Below are 16,959 nucleotides of genomic sequence, written 5' to 3'. Positions count from 1 at the left end.
ATACAAATAGAGTAGGTTAAACACTTACACCCTATATGCTTTGTTGACCCTCCCTCAGGAGTCTGTATTTGGTTCCTACAGTATACGCCAAATCTCTTTTTTTTTTGCCTATTTTTGCCAAATGTTCACCTATATTGACATATGACATACTTTGCAGAAAATAGCCGATCTACAAGCTCACAGCACATAGAGATACGCAGCGTTGTGAGCTTTATCTGTTATTTTCATTTAATGTGTGCCTATTTTTTGCCAAATATTCACCTACTGTATTGGGACGCTAGATTACATTTGGTTGATTGATGATAGGTAAAGAGCTTTGGAGCAGAATAAGAGGAAGGTCTTATCTTTCAAAATGTCACAAACTGACTAATATTGAATGATGGGCTTCAGCTAATGACATTACAAACTTGTGGGCCATCACGTCGAAAGTGTCTATCTTTTTGTCATCCGGGGAATTAAGTGCTCCTCCCGCCTTTTTTAAAGAGGTGCAATAATGTGTTCCTTTCATGCCGTCATTCATGTTGTAACGGTAGTTGTCATTGTCAGCTCAGTAAGATCCAGTACCTCATCTCATAACCACACCACTCCAATGTAATGCAAGGGAACAGTCTGCTGATGGAGGCTAATGTGCAACAGGGGCTCGATGGCGACGAGGAATAACATGGAACAAATGGAAGTGTCACCATCACTGAAACATGTCACCGCGTCTGTAGCGACTGTCAGGCGCATTAGCTGGATGATGTACTGTATACACGCTGCAACGCTGATGTACATCTGACCAGACAGAGAGAAAGCTGCGACGGAGGAGGAGGAGGAGAAGAACGGCCTCAGTGACATGACTCTTGTCAGATGTGGGCTGCATGTTAATGGACATTTTATATGATTATATCATCAGAAGGAGAGAACACAACGTAGGGAGGGAGGAACTGCGGTGTGCTCCTCCTATGCCAGTGGGCTTGGCTATAAATAAACTAAATGAATATTTTAATGTGCATCGGACCAAATGGAGGACACGAGCATCAGTCACTTTGCAATCTGTGCTGCTGAGACATAACACGGCAATATGTTTGAGGTCTTATACTGTAAGAATTTAATTACCAAGTACCACTAGTTTTATTTATTTATTATTGCAGCACTTTGTAAATTACATCAATACCTAATAATTGACTGCGGTTTACTGTTGCTTGTAGTATAGCGAGTATTTATGTAATTTCTGTTTGTATTGTAACAACATGTATAGTATCAACGTACTTGTTCATGTCAAGTATGTCTATGCCTAGGACGACATTGGACTGCCTTTTATAAAAGTCCTAGATCGCCTAGGACGACATTGGACTGCCTTTTATAAAAGTCCCAGATCGCCTATAGGACGACATTGGACTGCCTTTTATAAAAGTCCTAGATCGCCTAGGACGACATTGGACTGCCTTTTATAAAAGTCCTAGATCGCCTAGGACGACATTGGACTGCCTTTTATAAAAGTCCTAGATCGCCTCGGACGACATCGAATGAGCCCTTAGTTTATAATGCATCCAGCATCGCTATAATCATTTTGACAGGTTCTTGGTGTCTCCGTTTCCCCCGGCAACGTTTTGCTTCCGTGTCGGTGACGTCATTGATTATTTCCCCTCCGTCCGTCCACACTACCTTTAGCGGCGTTTATCTCGGAATTGAAGCTCAGATTGAGGTGATCAAACAAAACATCAATGTTTTAGGTCATTTAGAGCTCAATAAAAAATCCCTGCGACCTCGCGGTACCGTAGTGCCCCGGAAGTGATTGCTTGTTACTTCCGGTTCATCAAATCAGCTGGTGGCTCTTCAAAAGAAGAGCTGGGCGGCTGAAAGGCGTGGCAATGTGTGACTAAAACTTGATATTAAACTTGATATTAAACTTGATGTTAAACTTGATATTAAACTTGATATTAAACTTGATGTTAAACTTGATATTAAACTTGATGTTAAACTTGATATTAAACTTGATATTAAACTTGATGTTAAACTTGATATTAAACTTGATATTAAACTTGATATTAAACTTGATGTTAAACTTGATGTTAAACTTGATATTAAACTTGATATTAAACTTGATGTTAAACTTGATATTAAACTTGATATTAAACTTGATATTAAACTTGATAATAAACTTGATGTTAAACTTGATATTAAACTTGATATTAAACTTGATATTAAACGTGGCACTGAAGGAGTTTAAAAAAGAGACTAATGACATTTTGTAGAATGTCATTCTACATCCTCAGACCAGTGTTTTTGGCAGCACATTTTTATTTTAGTTTTAGTCGTTGTCTCTTGAATAGTTTTCACTTAGTTTTAGTCACATTTTAGTCACCTGGAATGTTCTAGTGTTTAGTCTAGTTTTAGTCGATTAAATGTCATACGATTTTAGTCGACTGAATCTACAGTTGATTTAGTCGACAAAAATGTGTTTTGACAGGCCTTGATGTCGTTGTAATGACATATTTTACACTTTGGTTGCATGCTGAAAATAGCAGATCTACAATCTCTGTGAGATCTGCTATTTTCAGCATGCAACCCAGCATAAAACTGGATCTCTTGTCCACTAGTCCCTTCCTAACATTTATAGTCTAGTTTTTATTTGTTGACGAAATTGTCAGTATATTTAGTCTTAGTTTTAGTCATCATAGATTCATTTTTATCTAGTTTTTATTTAGTTTTCGTCAGTGAAAAAGGGTAGTCGACGAACATCTTTCGTCTTAGTTTTAGTCGACGAAAACAACACTGCCTCAGACCTCATAAACATGACATTGTAGATGATAACTACTGAACTCTTTTCCTTTCTTTCCCAATGCAGGAGCAGAGGAGAAGATCATGGAGGACTTCAGGGAGGTGTACAACCCAGCCTCCTTCGACTTCCACCTTCAGGCCATGGTGCAGTCTGCCGGAAAGCTGGTCCTCATCGACAAGCTGCTGCCCAAGATGAAGGCCGGAGGCCACAAGGTGCTCATCTTCTCACAGATGGTGCGCTGCCTGGACATCCTGGAGGACTACCTCATCCAGAGAAGGTACATTAACACTAATGCAGACACACAGAGAAGGTACATTAACACTAATGCAGACACACAGAGAAGGTACAGTAACACTAATGCAGACACACAGAGAAGGTACAGTAACACTAATGCAGACACACAGAGAAGGTACAGTAACACTAATGCAGACACACAGAGAAGGTACAGTAACACTAATGCAGACACACAGAGAAGGTACAGTAACACTAATGCAGACACACAGAGAAGGTACAGTAACACTAATGCAGACACACAGAGAAGGTACAGTAACACTAATGCAGACACACAGAGAAGGTACAGTAACACTAATGCAGACACACAGAGAAGGTACAGTAACACTAATGCAGACACACAGAGAAGGTACAGTAACACTAATGCAGACACACAGAGAAGGTACAGTAACACTAATGCAGACACACAGAGAAGGTACAGTAACACTAATGCAGACACACAGAGAAGGTACAGTAACACTAATGCAGACACACAGAGAAGGTACAGTAACACTAATGCAGACCATAGACTGTAAAAAATATGGACAAAGCGTTCCTCGGGTCTAACATGGACGTAAAATGAAGCCTGTTATTTCTGCACTGTAAGTCGCCATCTTTCTAGATCCGTTTGGGCCCAGCTGGCCATTGGCTGGCTCCGTTTTGGCCCAGCTGGCCATTGGCTGGCCCAGACAACGAGGCGGGACTTCCCCCCTTCTTCTCCGTTGGTTTTTATTTTGACTCGAGTGGGTGGGGAATCCCGATCATAGACTGTAACGGTAGCCACGCCCCTCAGAACATGCACGACTTTATGGTCATTTTTTTTATTAATGGGACCATAATTTTCCAAAAAGAATATTATGACATAGAAATGAGACTTTAAACTAGTGACTGGAAGCAGAAAGTATTCATGACCATGTTTATTAACCGTCTTCCTGCCATTGCCGAAGCCCTTCGGCAATTGAAGCATTAATTTGATATTAACGCTTGCTGCCATTGCCGAAGCCCTTCGGCAATTGCCCTTTATTAGTGCATATGATTGATCAAGCCATAATGCTACTCACGTTAGCCGGTTAGCTAGCACTGTTGTTAGCACTGCACTGGATCGTTCATATTAATTCACCGTCGCCATAAGAATCCATTCTATCCGTTTCTTTCAATCGCCTGTATCTCCTATTCCTTGTCCCAGATGGCATTTTTGGTCAAAACAGCGTTTCTTTGACGGCACGAGCCGACGTTGTGGAGTGCAAAAATGTACCGGCATTTTTCGATCATGTAAACAAAGGTTGTCTTGGCAACGTAAAGCTGGCAGGGATAAGCTCACTTCCGGTTGAGGCAAAATGTGGCTTTTCAAAATAAGAGCTCAAATTAAAAAAATGCTGGCATGAATTAGGTCCTAATTTCTCAATAAATGGCAGCAGTAAAAGGGTTAAGGTAATACAGTCTAGGTGAAGTTGGGCCCAAATACATGGACTTCTATGGGGCTATGGGTTTTTCTGGGTCCAATGACAGCGCCACAACAGGCCATTATATGAACTTTCATTTCCTTAGTGGCTTCACAAAATATCTGTCTGACTGCCCCCCTGATGCAAACACACAGAGAAGGTGGATTCAGCTTTTGATCTCTCCGTTTTCCTTCCTGACTGCTGAGTGAGTTTTAGCGTCTTCTCCTTGTGGGTGGAGAAGGAAAACTGACCCATCCTCACCGTTCACTGACTGATGGCCAGTACATGTTTCCACCTTCTCTCTACTTTAGATTGAAGAGATGCTGTGAATGTATTAGGCCACGGACCCTAATTTGATAGGATTTAGTCACACAAATCCTTAATTTATCTCGGATAGTATTATACAGTTATACACATGGAATAAAATGTACCTGTAAGCTGGGGAACGGTGGAGCAGTCGGTAGCGATGTCGCCTCACAGTCCTCATCGGGACCCGACGGGTCGGGCTATAGGGTCGGACTCATTACCATAATTGGTGGTCGGGATTCGGTTCGGGCCCGGCCATGCTGTTGATATATAGAAAATAAATTGTAAATATGAATAAAATCGTCTCTCTGTGTGTTTCCTGGTTAACCAGGACGTGTGGTGCAGCGTGACAACGCACTGCAAGCAGCAGCACCCATTGTTGTTGCAAGCTTGCAATGCGCTGCAAGCAGCAGCAGCGAACCTAGCCCCATGTGAACCTCAGTCCCTAGGCTAATTCTGTAGGTCAGGAGCTACAGAATGAGCGTAGGGACTGAGGTTAAATATGGGGCGCAGCTGGAAGAACCACTGAAGACAGGAGGACGGCGTTAGCCTAGGTTGAACTCACCCACAGTGGATGTGATCCTCTTTCCTCCATGATGACATGTACGTAAACCGCGGTGGTTGGATTAATATAAATAGTTTGATTTATTAGCTGTTAAACAGTGAACAGTTGAGTATGAATAAATAACACAATCCGTGCCCATGGACCATGGCAAATAGGCTACCAGTAATATTGAATAGCCTGCCGCTGGCGCTGATTGTTTGATTGAATAGCACTTGAGTTTGTTTAGCGGTGACGAAAATGGAGCCCAAAGAGCTGTGAGGGCCCATTTGGTTTAATTTGCAGGGCCATAAGGTTTCGTTTCTTTACTCTCAGAATTACAGACCTGTATGGGTGCATTAGGTTCCATTTGTATCAGAATTACAGACCTGTATCGGTCCATTTGAATTATCATTCCTAATTAATATCAATAATTTAGCTGGGGACACCCTGGAACTCCCTCAAGGTCCCCTGGGGTTCCCCAGACCTCACATTGTGAGCCCGTGCCCTTGAGAAAAGGTGGCACTATATAAAATGTTACTCTGTGCAGAGAGATGGAAAAGCAAGATGGCATGTAGCCTGGAGGTAGAGAGGTTGCGTAATGATTGATTGATTGCTTGAATACCTTGTTATAAGACATAAATGTAAACCACAACAGAGTACAGTGACAGTCAAACTAAAAGGATAAAAAATGATAAAATTGCAGTCTTGTTTCCATTTGGGTCCTATGTATATATGTATGTATATAAACATGACATGAAAAATAACAACGTAATTCAGTCGAAGAAAAAAGAAAAAGGGTGTATTAAGGGCCCAGTCACCTGTCTTAAGGGAGAAGTGATTCTGGGCATGTCATAACCTGTCATAATGACATCAGGGTTGTGAGTTTCATCCCATATTCTTATATACTCTCATATACTTTTCTTTTTCTGCTGTAATCAAGCGTAGAGCGAGCGTGACCTACCCCAGATGTGCCCTGCATGCTGATGCACATTCAGTGATAAATTGTGATTGTGTTCTGGAGATTATTTATCTGGTATGTCTTCTTTTGAACTCTGGAATCGATTCTCCACGGGTATCTATTCAAAGTGAATCTTTGTATCTTTCATTTGCTCTTCTTCACATCCTTATTGGATGAATTGAGCTCTTCAAAGCAAACCTCCCCACATTCCCTCGCCTGTGCCTACTTTTCACCTACTCTTGCGTATGGATTTCTCTGAGTGTGCTGTGTTGATTGTCACGTGAAACTTTCTAGCTATGAAAAGGTTTTCTGTCCCAAAACTCGTCAAAATTATACATTCTTGGCCCAGGCCGTAGCGTAACGGTCTGGGCACCGGACTGGTGATCCAGTCGCGGTGTGCCGCGGGTTCGACTCCCGGACCCGACACGGCCTTTACCGCATGTCATCCCCCCATCTCTCTCCCGTTTCCTGTCAGCCTACTATCTGTCCCTTAAAAAATCAATAAAAGGCGTAAGCCGCAAAAAATATCTTAAAAAAAAAAAAAAAAAAAAAAAAAAAAAGAAAAAAAAATTATACATTCTTCTTATGGAGGTTTGAATTCCATTGACGCCAATTTCCCGTTAATAATTAAGCATCAGTCATGAAGGGCTAATGTTGTTGGAGGTATTCTGTTCTTTACTGCAGTCAAGTGGAGGGAAAGCCATTAAAGTTAGTCTGCCAAATTAACTGAATTTAGGCTGGTGGTGTGTTTTGTTGTGAAGCACATTAGCACAACAATCCCAAGGATATAAATCTTAAAGTAGTTGTGAGTGTACGTACGTGAGTGCTTTGTTGCGGACTCCAATAGCCACAATCCTAGGAAATCTTTTTTGATCACCTTAGTTTGACCAATTTAGTCGTTATGCCAATTAGCTCCATGTACAGTCTGGAGTTTAGACTGGGGAGACATAAGCACCTGTTTCCTCTGATACACGTGGAGCTTCTTTTCCCCTGCGCTGGGGAGTGTCACCACCAGGAGGCGCACCACGTGATGAGGAACAGGCCGCTGTGCTCCTTGCTGAACAGGCGCCTCAAAACCCTAGATAATCAAAGGTCAACACATAGTACCCGTAAGACACACTTACGCACCTTTTTTTATATTAGCCTAGATCATGGGTTTTCAACAGGTGGTCCGTGGACCACGGGTGGTCCGTGAAGGTATTGCATGTGGTCCCTGGCCATGCATTTAGTATGTTTTTTATCGACCACTAATTGGGAAACGAACTAGTTCATTAAGTGACCTGGTGATGTATGATGACATCAATGTCAGTTACTGGGAAGTCACATGTGTCTGCTATCTATGAGTTTAATATGGAAGGTTAAGAGAACAGAGTAAGGGCAACCATGGGAAAGGAATAGCTCCGGACGACTATCATAATGCCAGTTAAATTACTGACTGTTAAGGGCTTGATTTAATTTTATATACATTTTAATATCCCCTCACCCAACTCAACAGTGGTTGATTCTTAGTCAGGGTGGTGGTCCCCAGGTTGATTATTAGTCAGTGTGGTGGTCCCTGGTTCATAATCAGTTGAAAACCCCTGCCCTAGATAATCAAACGTCAACACATAGTACGCACCTTTTTTTATATTACTCCAAAAGTCCTTCAAATCGTTACACAGTAGTCTCTATAGTCTCTATAGTACTCAAGACGGATCTGTCCCATATTATCTGTTTCATATTCCATCCTAATTGGCTAATATTGGCTCCCAAAGTTTGCTGGATCGGCCATTTTTGAACAAAAAGCCTCAAATCATGAACGCAGCGTGCAATTTACGTGAAATATTTCACACACTTTACGACTAGGCGGAGGAATAAATCCCACCCTTTTCACATTGGCCTGTTGTTTGTCTATCCCATTCTGACCGGGCACCCATTTTGGTGTCGGCATCATGTTATGCTTTAGCTATTGAAAAATAGCAGATCTACAAGCTCATATCGCGCCACCGAGTGGCGCGATACGAGCTTGTAGGTCTGCTATTTTTGAAAAATCGAAGAAGGACTGACATTTTTAGAATCTGATCTCGGGTCAGAATGGGTTCATCAGACCAGTGTGTGTCCAGTGGAAACCTCGTATGAATCTGATCTCAGGTCAGAATGGGCTATATGCTTCTAATGAGGAACAAAGAGTCAATAATAAACAGACGTGGTAAATAACTCGACAGTAAAGAACCTGGGGGTTATTATTGACTCTGAACTGAATGTCAATGCGCATATTAATATTAACCAGGCTACCAAGACCTCCTCCTTCTTTGGTATTAGAAACATTGCACGCATTAGAGCATAGTTGTCTTTAGACGATGCAAAAAAACGTTATCTTCTATCGAATCAATTACTGCAATGCACTGTTCTCTGGTTTGCCAAAGGAAACAACTGACAGGCTTCAACTTCAGAATGCAGCAGCTTGAGTTTTAATAACTAAAACTAAGATGATAGAACATATTACTCCGTCGTCAGATGAGTTGCTGGCCAATATTGATGACATCAGGGATCTCCATATATGGGCTTAACTGTGACAGCAGGTCGGATTTACTATATATCCATACCCTGATGATGTCACATGATGTCACGATGACCTGGGCACCTGGGGGCTTGCCTGGGGTGACCAGGGGGCTGATGTCATGTGATGTCACGATGACCTGGGGGCGTGCCTGGGGTGACGATGACCTGGGGGCTTGCCTGGGGTGACGGTGACCTGGGGGCTTGCCAGGAGTGACCAGGGGGCTGATGTCACGTGACGTCACAATGACCTGGGGGCGTGCCTGGGGTGACGGTGACCTGGGGGCTTGCCTGGGGTGACGGTGACCTGGGGGCTTGCCAGGAGTGACCAGGGGGCTGATGTCACGTGACGTCACAATGACCTGGGGGCGTGCCTGGGGTGACGATGACCTGGGGGCTTGCCTGGGGTCACGATGACCTGGGGGCTTGCCTGGGGTGACGGTGACCTGGGGGCTTGCCAGGAGTGACCAGGGGGCTGATGTCACGTGACGTCACAATGACCTGGGGGCTTGCCTGGGGTGACGATGACCTGGGGGCTTGCCTGGGGTGACCATGACCTGGGGGCTTGCCTGGGGTGACCATGACCTGGGGGCTTGCCTGGGGTGACCATGACCTGGGGGCTTGCCTGGGGTGACCATGACCTGGGGGCTTGCCTGGGGTGACCATGACCTGGGGGCTTGCCTGGGGTGACCATGACCTGGGGGCTTGCCTGGGGTGAGTGTCGGGGATTTGAGTTAGGTGTGGTGAAAAAAACCCAAGGTTTCATAACTGCGACCTATATATTCCTCTCTGCTCTCTCCATCGTTTCCCTATATACAGGTTTAATGTATGTTTTTAGTTCAATGTTTGTTTTAAAAACGCCATTGACAATGAAGGGAAAATGTACGTCATCTTGTCCCTAACACAAACATTATGCCATTAACACCATCGGGGCCCATGATGTAAATTACCGTCAAGTTCAAGTGCACGGTCATGTGCCCCGAGACGGAGATTGATAATCTCCGTCAAATTAGTGCTATGAAAACTGATGGCATCGCTCTACAGCCTAGAGGACGCTTGCTGACGATGGGCACATTTTATTAATGGATTAAATAGGGCCGGGCCCTCAAGGTGTTAACAATAAGGAGAATTTTATGTTTGTATTGGCACCGTTTGTTATACATCACCATTACATAACCTAATCAACATGAGTTAGACTTTTATATATTAGCGCCCCTCACTTCACACAGGTGTGATTTTTTCTTTTTCTTCCACTCCTCAGTCTCACTCTCTCTCTCTAAATGTTTTTCCCCTGCTCTCACCGTCCACTCTGCTTCCCAACCTGCTTCCCAACCGTCTGTCAAGCCAGTCAGGCGTTACGCTGGATGGCGCAGGGCTCCACACTGGGTTCAGCAGCAGGTTACTGAGCCCCTCAGGGCACTACCACATCAGACAGGCGGGGAGGTCTGTGGGGCCCCTCTCCTGACTGGAAGTGGGCCACCTCAGGGGAGGTGGGAAGGGGGTAGAACATGGGAGGGAAAAGAGGAAAGGGCTGTGGAGAAGCCAGGAGCAAGACCAGTCCTCCGGGGGTTGAGGCTATCTTTGGGCAAGGGATTTTTAATTGCCAGGAGGAGAAGGTAAATTAATTAAATTAATTAAATAAAGGAGAAGGTAAATTAATTAAATTAATTAAATAAAGGAGAAGGTAAATTAATGAAATTAATTAAATAAAGGAGAAGGCGGCTGGTCTCATTCGTCCTTTGCTCTTCATCTTACTTCGAAGGACCTGGTCTCACTAGAAAGGACCTGGTCTCACTAGAAAGGACCTGGTCTCACTAGAAAGGACCTGGTCTCACTAGAAAGGACCTGGTCTCACTAGAAAAGGACCTGGTCTCACTAGAAAGGACCTGGTCTCACTAGAAAAGGACCTGGTCTCACTAGAAAGGACCTGGTCTCACTAGAAAGGACCTGGTCTCACTAGAAGCGTGTTGAAATACCCAATGCAAGCTTTGTTTACATAGCGATGTATTGAGCTCTGTGGGTTTCAAATGAGTTTATGTACATACCGTATTGTGTGAGGCTGTGAATTATACTATTATTATGTTTTATTTTCTGGGGCCTGTTTGAATGTTTGTAGAGATTTATGCAACGGCGGTATCGAGGTGATATGGGCTAAGAGAGTTTTATAAAACTGAGTCATCCATGAACCCTACAAACCCTCCCGCGCACTCAGATCAGCCAACGCAGGGAAGCTGGAAGTACCCTCACTAAAAACGCAGGGACAACGCTACACACGTCCCAGACTCTTCTCCCTTCTGGCTCCAAAACTGTGGAATGCACTTCCCATTGCAGTCAGAACTGCAGCATCACTCCCAATCTTCCGCCGTAGTCTGAAAACCCACCTTTTCAGACTCCATCATGGCCCATAGCACTTACCCCACCCACTTAGATAGCATTTCTGTAGACTTAGATAGCATTTGATACAGACTTATAGCATGTTATGTAGACAGCACTATAATTGCATTGTATGTAGTCATAGCACGTCATAGTACATATGTATAGCATAGTAGTATATATGTATAGTTTATATGTATAGTCTCATAATATAGATATTCCACTGTTACTTTCTTAGCTTACGCATGTTTCATGATAAATGCTTTTTTGTGATGTATTCCCATGCTTTTTGTTCTTGCTTAATGTAAGTCGCTCTGGATTAAGAGCGTCTGCTAAATGCCTAAATTGTAAATTGTAAATTGTAAAGTCTTCAAGGAAATTGTAATTGCCAATGAAATTGCTGGTTACTTTAGGTACATTTTCTAATTGTACGTATGTGAATCCACTCGCATTGAACTGTATCACTAAATAGTAAAAATGAAGTAAACATAACCTGTTAAAGTGTTAATATATATTGGGTATAGTTCTATGCTGTATATATTGTACTCTTCACCCAATATCTTGCACTGGCTTTACAGTATATCACTGTTGTCGGGCAGAAACCTGTTTTGTGTAGCAGATCCACAAACTTGAAACAATAATAATACAAAAGTATTTGCACAAATGCAGTGACAAAAGCCTGGAACAATACGGTGTCATGGCATGCGTCTCATGGCGTGGCGTGTGTTGCAGGTACCTGTATGAGCGCATCGACGGCCGGGTGCGGGGGAACCTGCGGCAGGCGGCCATCGACCGCTTCAGCAAGCCCGACTCGGACCGATTCGTCTTCCTGCTGTGCACGAGAGCCGGAGGCCTGGGAATCAACCTCACAGCCGCAGACACCTGCATCATCTTCGACTCCGACTGGAACCCTCAGAATGACCTGCAGGTAACGCACGCACGCACGCACACACACACACACACACACACACACACACACACACACACACACACACACACACACACACAAGTTTGCATTGCAATTATTTTAAGGACAGTTTATGAATGCCTTTTTAAACATTTTTGGGCATTTTACTGTTAGCCTAAAGCCCAAAAATAGCAGATCTACAAGCTCAGAGTCATCAACAAAATGAACGCTGGTGTTGTGTCCTTAGGCTCAGGCCCGCTGCCACAGGATCGGGCAGAACAAGGCGGTGAAGGTGTACCGGCTGATCACCAGGAACTCCTACGAGCGGGAGATGTTCGACCGGGCCAGTCTGAAGCTGGGCCTGGACAAGGCTGTGCTGCAGAGCATGAGTGGCCGAGATAACAGCCTGGGCGGAGCCACAGGAGGGGTATGTATTATTTGGCTGTGTGGACCCCACCGTGCAAAAAAGAGTGAGCTTGTCGATTGGCTATTTTGAAATATCCCAAGTATGAAAGCAATAGAATACACCCTGTGCACACTGTGTATCTGCTCGGTACATGAGTATTTTCTTATTTAATGAAGCAATGTTTCGGTCCCTCCGGACCTTCCTCATCCCAAGTATAAAATAGGGTTCAAGTTATGTTAGGTGTGGGTGCGTGGGTGCGTGCCTGCGTGGGTGCGTGGGTGCGTGCCTGCGTGGGTGCGTGGGTGCGTGCCTGCGTGGGTGCGTGGGTGCGTGCCTGCGTGGGTGCGTGGGTGCGTGCCTGCGTGGGTGCGTGGGTGCGTGCCTGCGTGGGTGCGTGGGTGCGTGCCTGCGTGGGTGCGTGCCTGCGTGCCTGCGTGGGTGCGTGAGTGCGTGCCTGCGTGGGTGCGTGCGTGGTGTGGTCATGCCCACACACAACTCGACTCACACACTCAATTCAGAAGTGAAATCACCGTTTCCAGATTGTAGTCTTATTTTCTATCCACCATAGCAATTCAATATAATATCTTCACATAAAATCTTCAAACTGCTAGGAGTATTATTGTTCTGTTATTGGAATACGTAATTCATTTTATCACGGTATCGTAACGGCTGGTGCAGATGTTGGCAGGAGGACTCAATTGGACAGCTCAGTGGTAGAAATCTTAATTAAAAACGGTCTTTACTTGCTGAGGTTCGGTACAGAGGGATATGTAAACAAATCAGACAAGGAGACATGGGTAAACGAAGCAAAAAAAACAACAAGAGGAAAACTCGTTGGACAAACACATTCCAAGGCTGGCACGCTAGGGACCAGCTACAAAGACGAACTGGCACTGAGAGTGTGGAACACAGATTACAGTAGAGATAATGAGCGACAGGTGAAACCAGCCAGGGCGGGGGAGACAATCACACAGGCGGGGAAACACAAAGGCTGTAAACGAAGTCTCTGAAATTGGATAAGGGGGCGAGCATTTCAATTTAACACTGGAGATGAAGAAAGAATGGCATGCATCCAACAACAAAACAACACGTAAACTCAGCAGGGCTGAATCTGACATTAGGGGACCATTTTCATCTGTGATTTAAAATCACACCCGTGTGAACTGAGTGGTGCAGTTTTTGCTGGCCTGACCTAGGGTCCGCAGAGAGGTGGTCCGCGGTCCGGTCGTGGACCGCGGTCCGCCAGTTGAGTACCCCTGCTATATACCAATAGTCTAGTTGTTTATAGGAGGGGCCCCTCAATAATACTATATACCAATAGTCTCCTCATGAATCTACACTATAGTATAGTTGTTTATAGGAGGGGCCCCTCAATAATACTATATACCAATAGTATAGTTGTTTATAGGAGGGGCCCCTCAATAATACTATATACCAATAGTATAGTTGTTTATAGGAGGGGCCCCTCAATAATACTATATACCAATAGTCTCCTCATGAATCTACACTATAGTATAGTTGTTTATAGGAGGGGCCCCTCAATAATACTATATACCAATAGTCTCCTCATGGCGCCCCCTGCAGGCCACTCAGCAGCAGTTGTCTAAGAAGGAGATCGAGGACCTGCTGCGGCGCGGTGCCTACGGGGCCATCATGGACGAGGAGGACGAAGGGGCCAAGTTCTGTGAAGAGGACATCGACCAGATCCTCCAGCGCCGGACCAAAACCATCACCATCGAGTCTGAGGGACGGGGATCCACCTTCGCCAAGGTATGTCTGAGGGACGGGGGTCCACCTTCACCAAGGTATGTCTGAGGGACGGGGGTCCACCTTCGCCAAGGTATGTCTGAGGGACGGGGGTCCACCTTCGCCAAGGTATGTCTGAGGGACGGGGGTCCACCTTCGCCAAGGTATGTCTGAGGGACGGGGGTCCACCTTCGCCAAGGTATGCGTGTCCTTTGTACCTCTACAGAGGTAAAAAGGATATATAGAGCTATAGAGCGTCCTCCCCCTTTCAGAACGACGAGTGGCCCAGGAAATGATTCTCCATTCATTTTCTCCATAGGCTTTTCAAAAAGTATTTATTTAAAGACGGTTACGCCGCGGACAAAGCCAACTCGGATCGTGACAAATCATGACAAGAAACACAATATTTTGTGCCGATCAAATAATTTGAAAGAAGAAAATAAAGGCACGATACAACACTTATTTGTTTTGTTTTTCTTCTTAGTAATGATTTGATCGGCCCCAAACATTGTAATTATTGTCATGATTTGTCACGATCCGAGTTGTCTTTGCCCGCGGCGTAACCGTCTTTAAATAAATACTTTTTGAAAAGCCTATGGAGAAAATGAATGGAGAATCATTTCCTGGGCCACTCGTCGTTCTGAAAGGGGGCGGGACTGCGACGCTCTACACACAGTACACACTACACACTACACAGTACACACTACACAGTACACAGTACACACTACACACTACACACTACACACTACACACTACACACATGCTGTCGGGGCTTGAGCTTAATGTGGATCTGCTACTTTTTTTAGTTTCAATCCTGAAAAGTATCAGTTTTGGACGTAATGAGGTTTCTACCCGACAGAGACGATATTTTATGACACTTATTCTTAACCCATTCTGACCTGAGATCAGATTCATACGAGGTTTCCGCCGGACAAACACTGGGTCTGATGAACCCATTCTGACCTGAGATCAGATTCTAAAAAATGTCATTCGTTCTTCGATTCTTTTCAAAAATAGCAGACCTACAAGCTCGTATCGCGCCACTCGGTGGCGCGATATGAGCTTGTAGATCTGCTATTTTTAAATAGCTAAAGCATAACATGATGCTAACACCAAAATGGGTGCCCGGTCAGAATGGGTTAACTCCACTAGTGGGCCGCCGTGAGGATATTGTAAGTGGTGCCCCAAACAAAACACAAAACACTAACATTTTAATACGTTAATATAAAAATAATAATAATGTAAATACACATATTCAAAAACACCTTTTCTTTAAACCCGTGAAAAATCAATTGATTGATCATTAAGGCTGAATCTGCTCCAAAACGTTTTTTGCATGAGATGCAAAGACCCAAACTAATGAAAACAGCAGATCTACAAGCTTGTAGATCTGTTATTTCCACGACTTCGTAAAGGTTTTTCATTATTATTTATAGAATTTCTTTAGGTTGTTTTGAACATTTCTGAAATTCTGTTTTTTATTATTTTTTAACTTACAATTTAATGTCTGACATGACAGATGTTTTTGTCATTTTTTGAAAATGTTTTGAAATAATAATAATAATATATTTTTTAAATTGTAAAAATAAAAATAGAACATTTACCCATAAAAATGGGCCTGCGACCCACTGTTTGAGAAACAGTGGCGTACTCAACTAGAGCACTTTCCTCTTCATTGAGATAGACAGTGAAATCTGAGTGGGAGACCACAGAGGGAGGCAAACAACATGATTCCATTTCAGCATGTACAGTACAGTACAGTACAGTACAGTACAGTACAGTACAGTACAGTACAGTACGTGTGCATGCGGTTTCAGATATTCCAAATATATCTTATCCAGATGCAGTACCAATCCCTAAAACCTTAATGGCTTCCACAATTAGATTTTTTGCCATATGATATTTTCATGATAAGTGTGTGATTTCACGTACCCCCCCCCCCATCCCCCCAGCAATGCTACCAGTTATTTCTAATAAAATAACCAGATGTTGATCATTAACTTTGATCTTTGCACAGTTTGATCAGTGTGATGTCTAGGAATTAATATTCACCAGACCATATACTGGAACACGCACACGCACGCAAACACATGCACGCAAACACACACACACACACACACACACACGCACACACGCACATGCGCACACGCACACACACACACACACACACACACACACACACACACACACACACACACACACACACACACACGCACACGCACACAAAAGAAACCTGTATACACATTAATTTGATACCTCAGTCACTGGATCTTTTATATGGCCAGCACACGTCAAGGGATTGGTCAATTAGATTATGTTTTGATATGATTTTGATGTCTGCTTTCAGGCCAGTTTTGTGGCGTCAGGAAACCGCACAGACATCTCACTGGATGATCCGAACTTCTGGGACAAGTGGGCCAGAAAGGCAGATATCGATATGGACATGGTCAATGGCAGAGTAAGCACTCCACAATTCACATTTTGATATACAGCGTAGTATTGTCTGTGTTAATAGTAGCAGTAGTAGTGCCTCTTTCATTTTTCAAATTCTCTTCTTTTTTTAATGCTCTTTAAATGCCATTGTATGAAAGAAGGAAAGCTAAAGTAATTGTGTTTTAATTGTCTTTTGTCAGTGAAAGTTAATGTTTAGTAGGCCCGCTATAGGCTACATAACCAGTGCTGTGTTGGTGAAGTTTCTGTTTTTA

At 43.8% G+C, this 16,959-nt stretch overlaps 1 protein-coding gene across 7 annotated transcripts in view; it reads left to right on the top strand.

Annotated features, from left to right (window-relative positions):
* The window catches only part of chd9 (chromodomain helicase DNA binding protein 9), a 213,241-nt gene that overhangs the window by 143,985 nt on the left and 52,297 nt on the right, over positions 1-16,959 (top strand). For all 7 annotated transcript variants that reach the window (XM_083759950.1, XM_083759949.1, XM_083759952.1 and 4 more), the window contains 5 exons: positions 2,831-3,041; positions 11,928-12,123; positions 12,350-12,529; positions 14,093-14,278; positions 16,602-16,712. In XM_083759950.1, the coding sequence (XP_083616076.1) occupies positions 2,831-3,041; positions 11,928-12,123; positions 12,350-12,529; positions 14,093-14,278; positions 16,602-16,712 (884 nt within the window). The remainder of the gene's footprint in view (positions 1-2,830; positions 3,042-11,927; positions 12,124-12,349; positions 12,530-14,092; positions 14,279-16,601; positions 16,713-16,959) is intronic.

The sequence above is a fragment of the Protomyctophum parallelum genome (genome assembly GCF_964188405.1).
Source record: "Protomyctophum parallelum genome assembly, chromosome: 2".
NCBI classification, from domain to species: Eukaryota; Metazoa; Chordata; class Actinopteri; order Myctophiformes; family Myctophidae; genus Protomyctophum; species Protomyctophum parallelum.
Note: the sequence above shows the minus strand (reverse complement) of the source record. Positions and strands in the feature narration are given on the sequence as shown.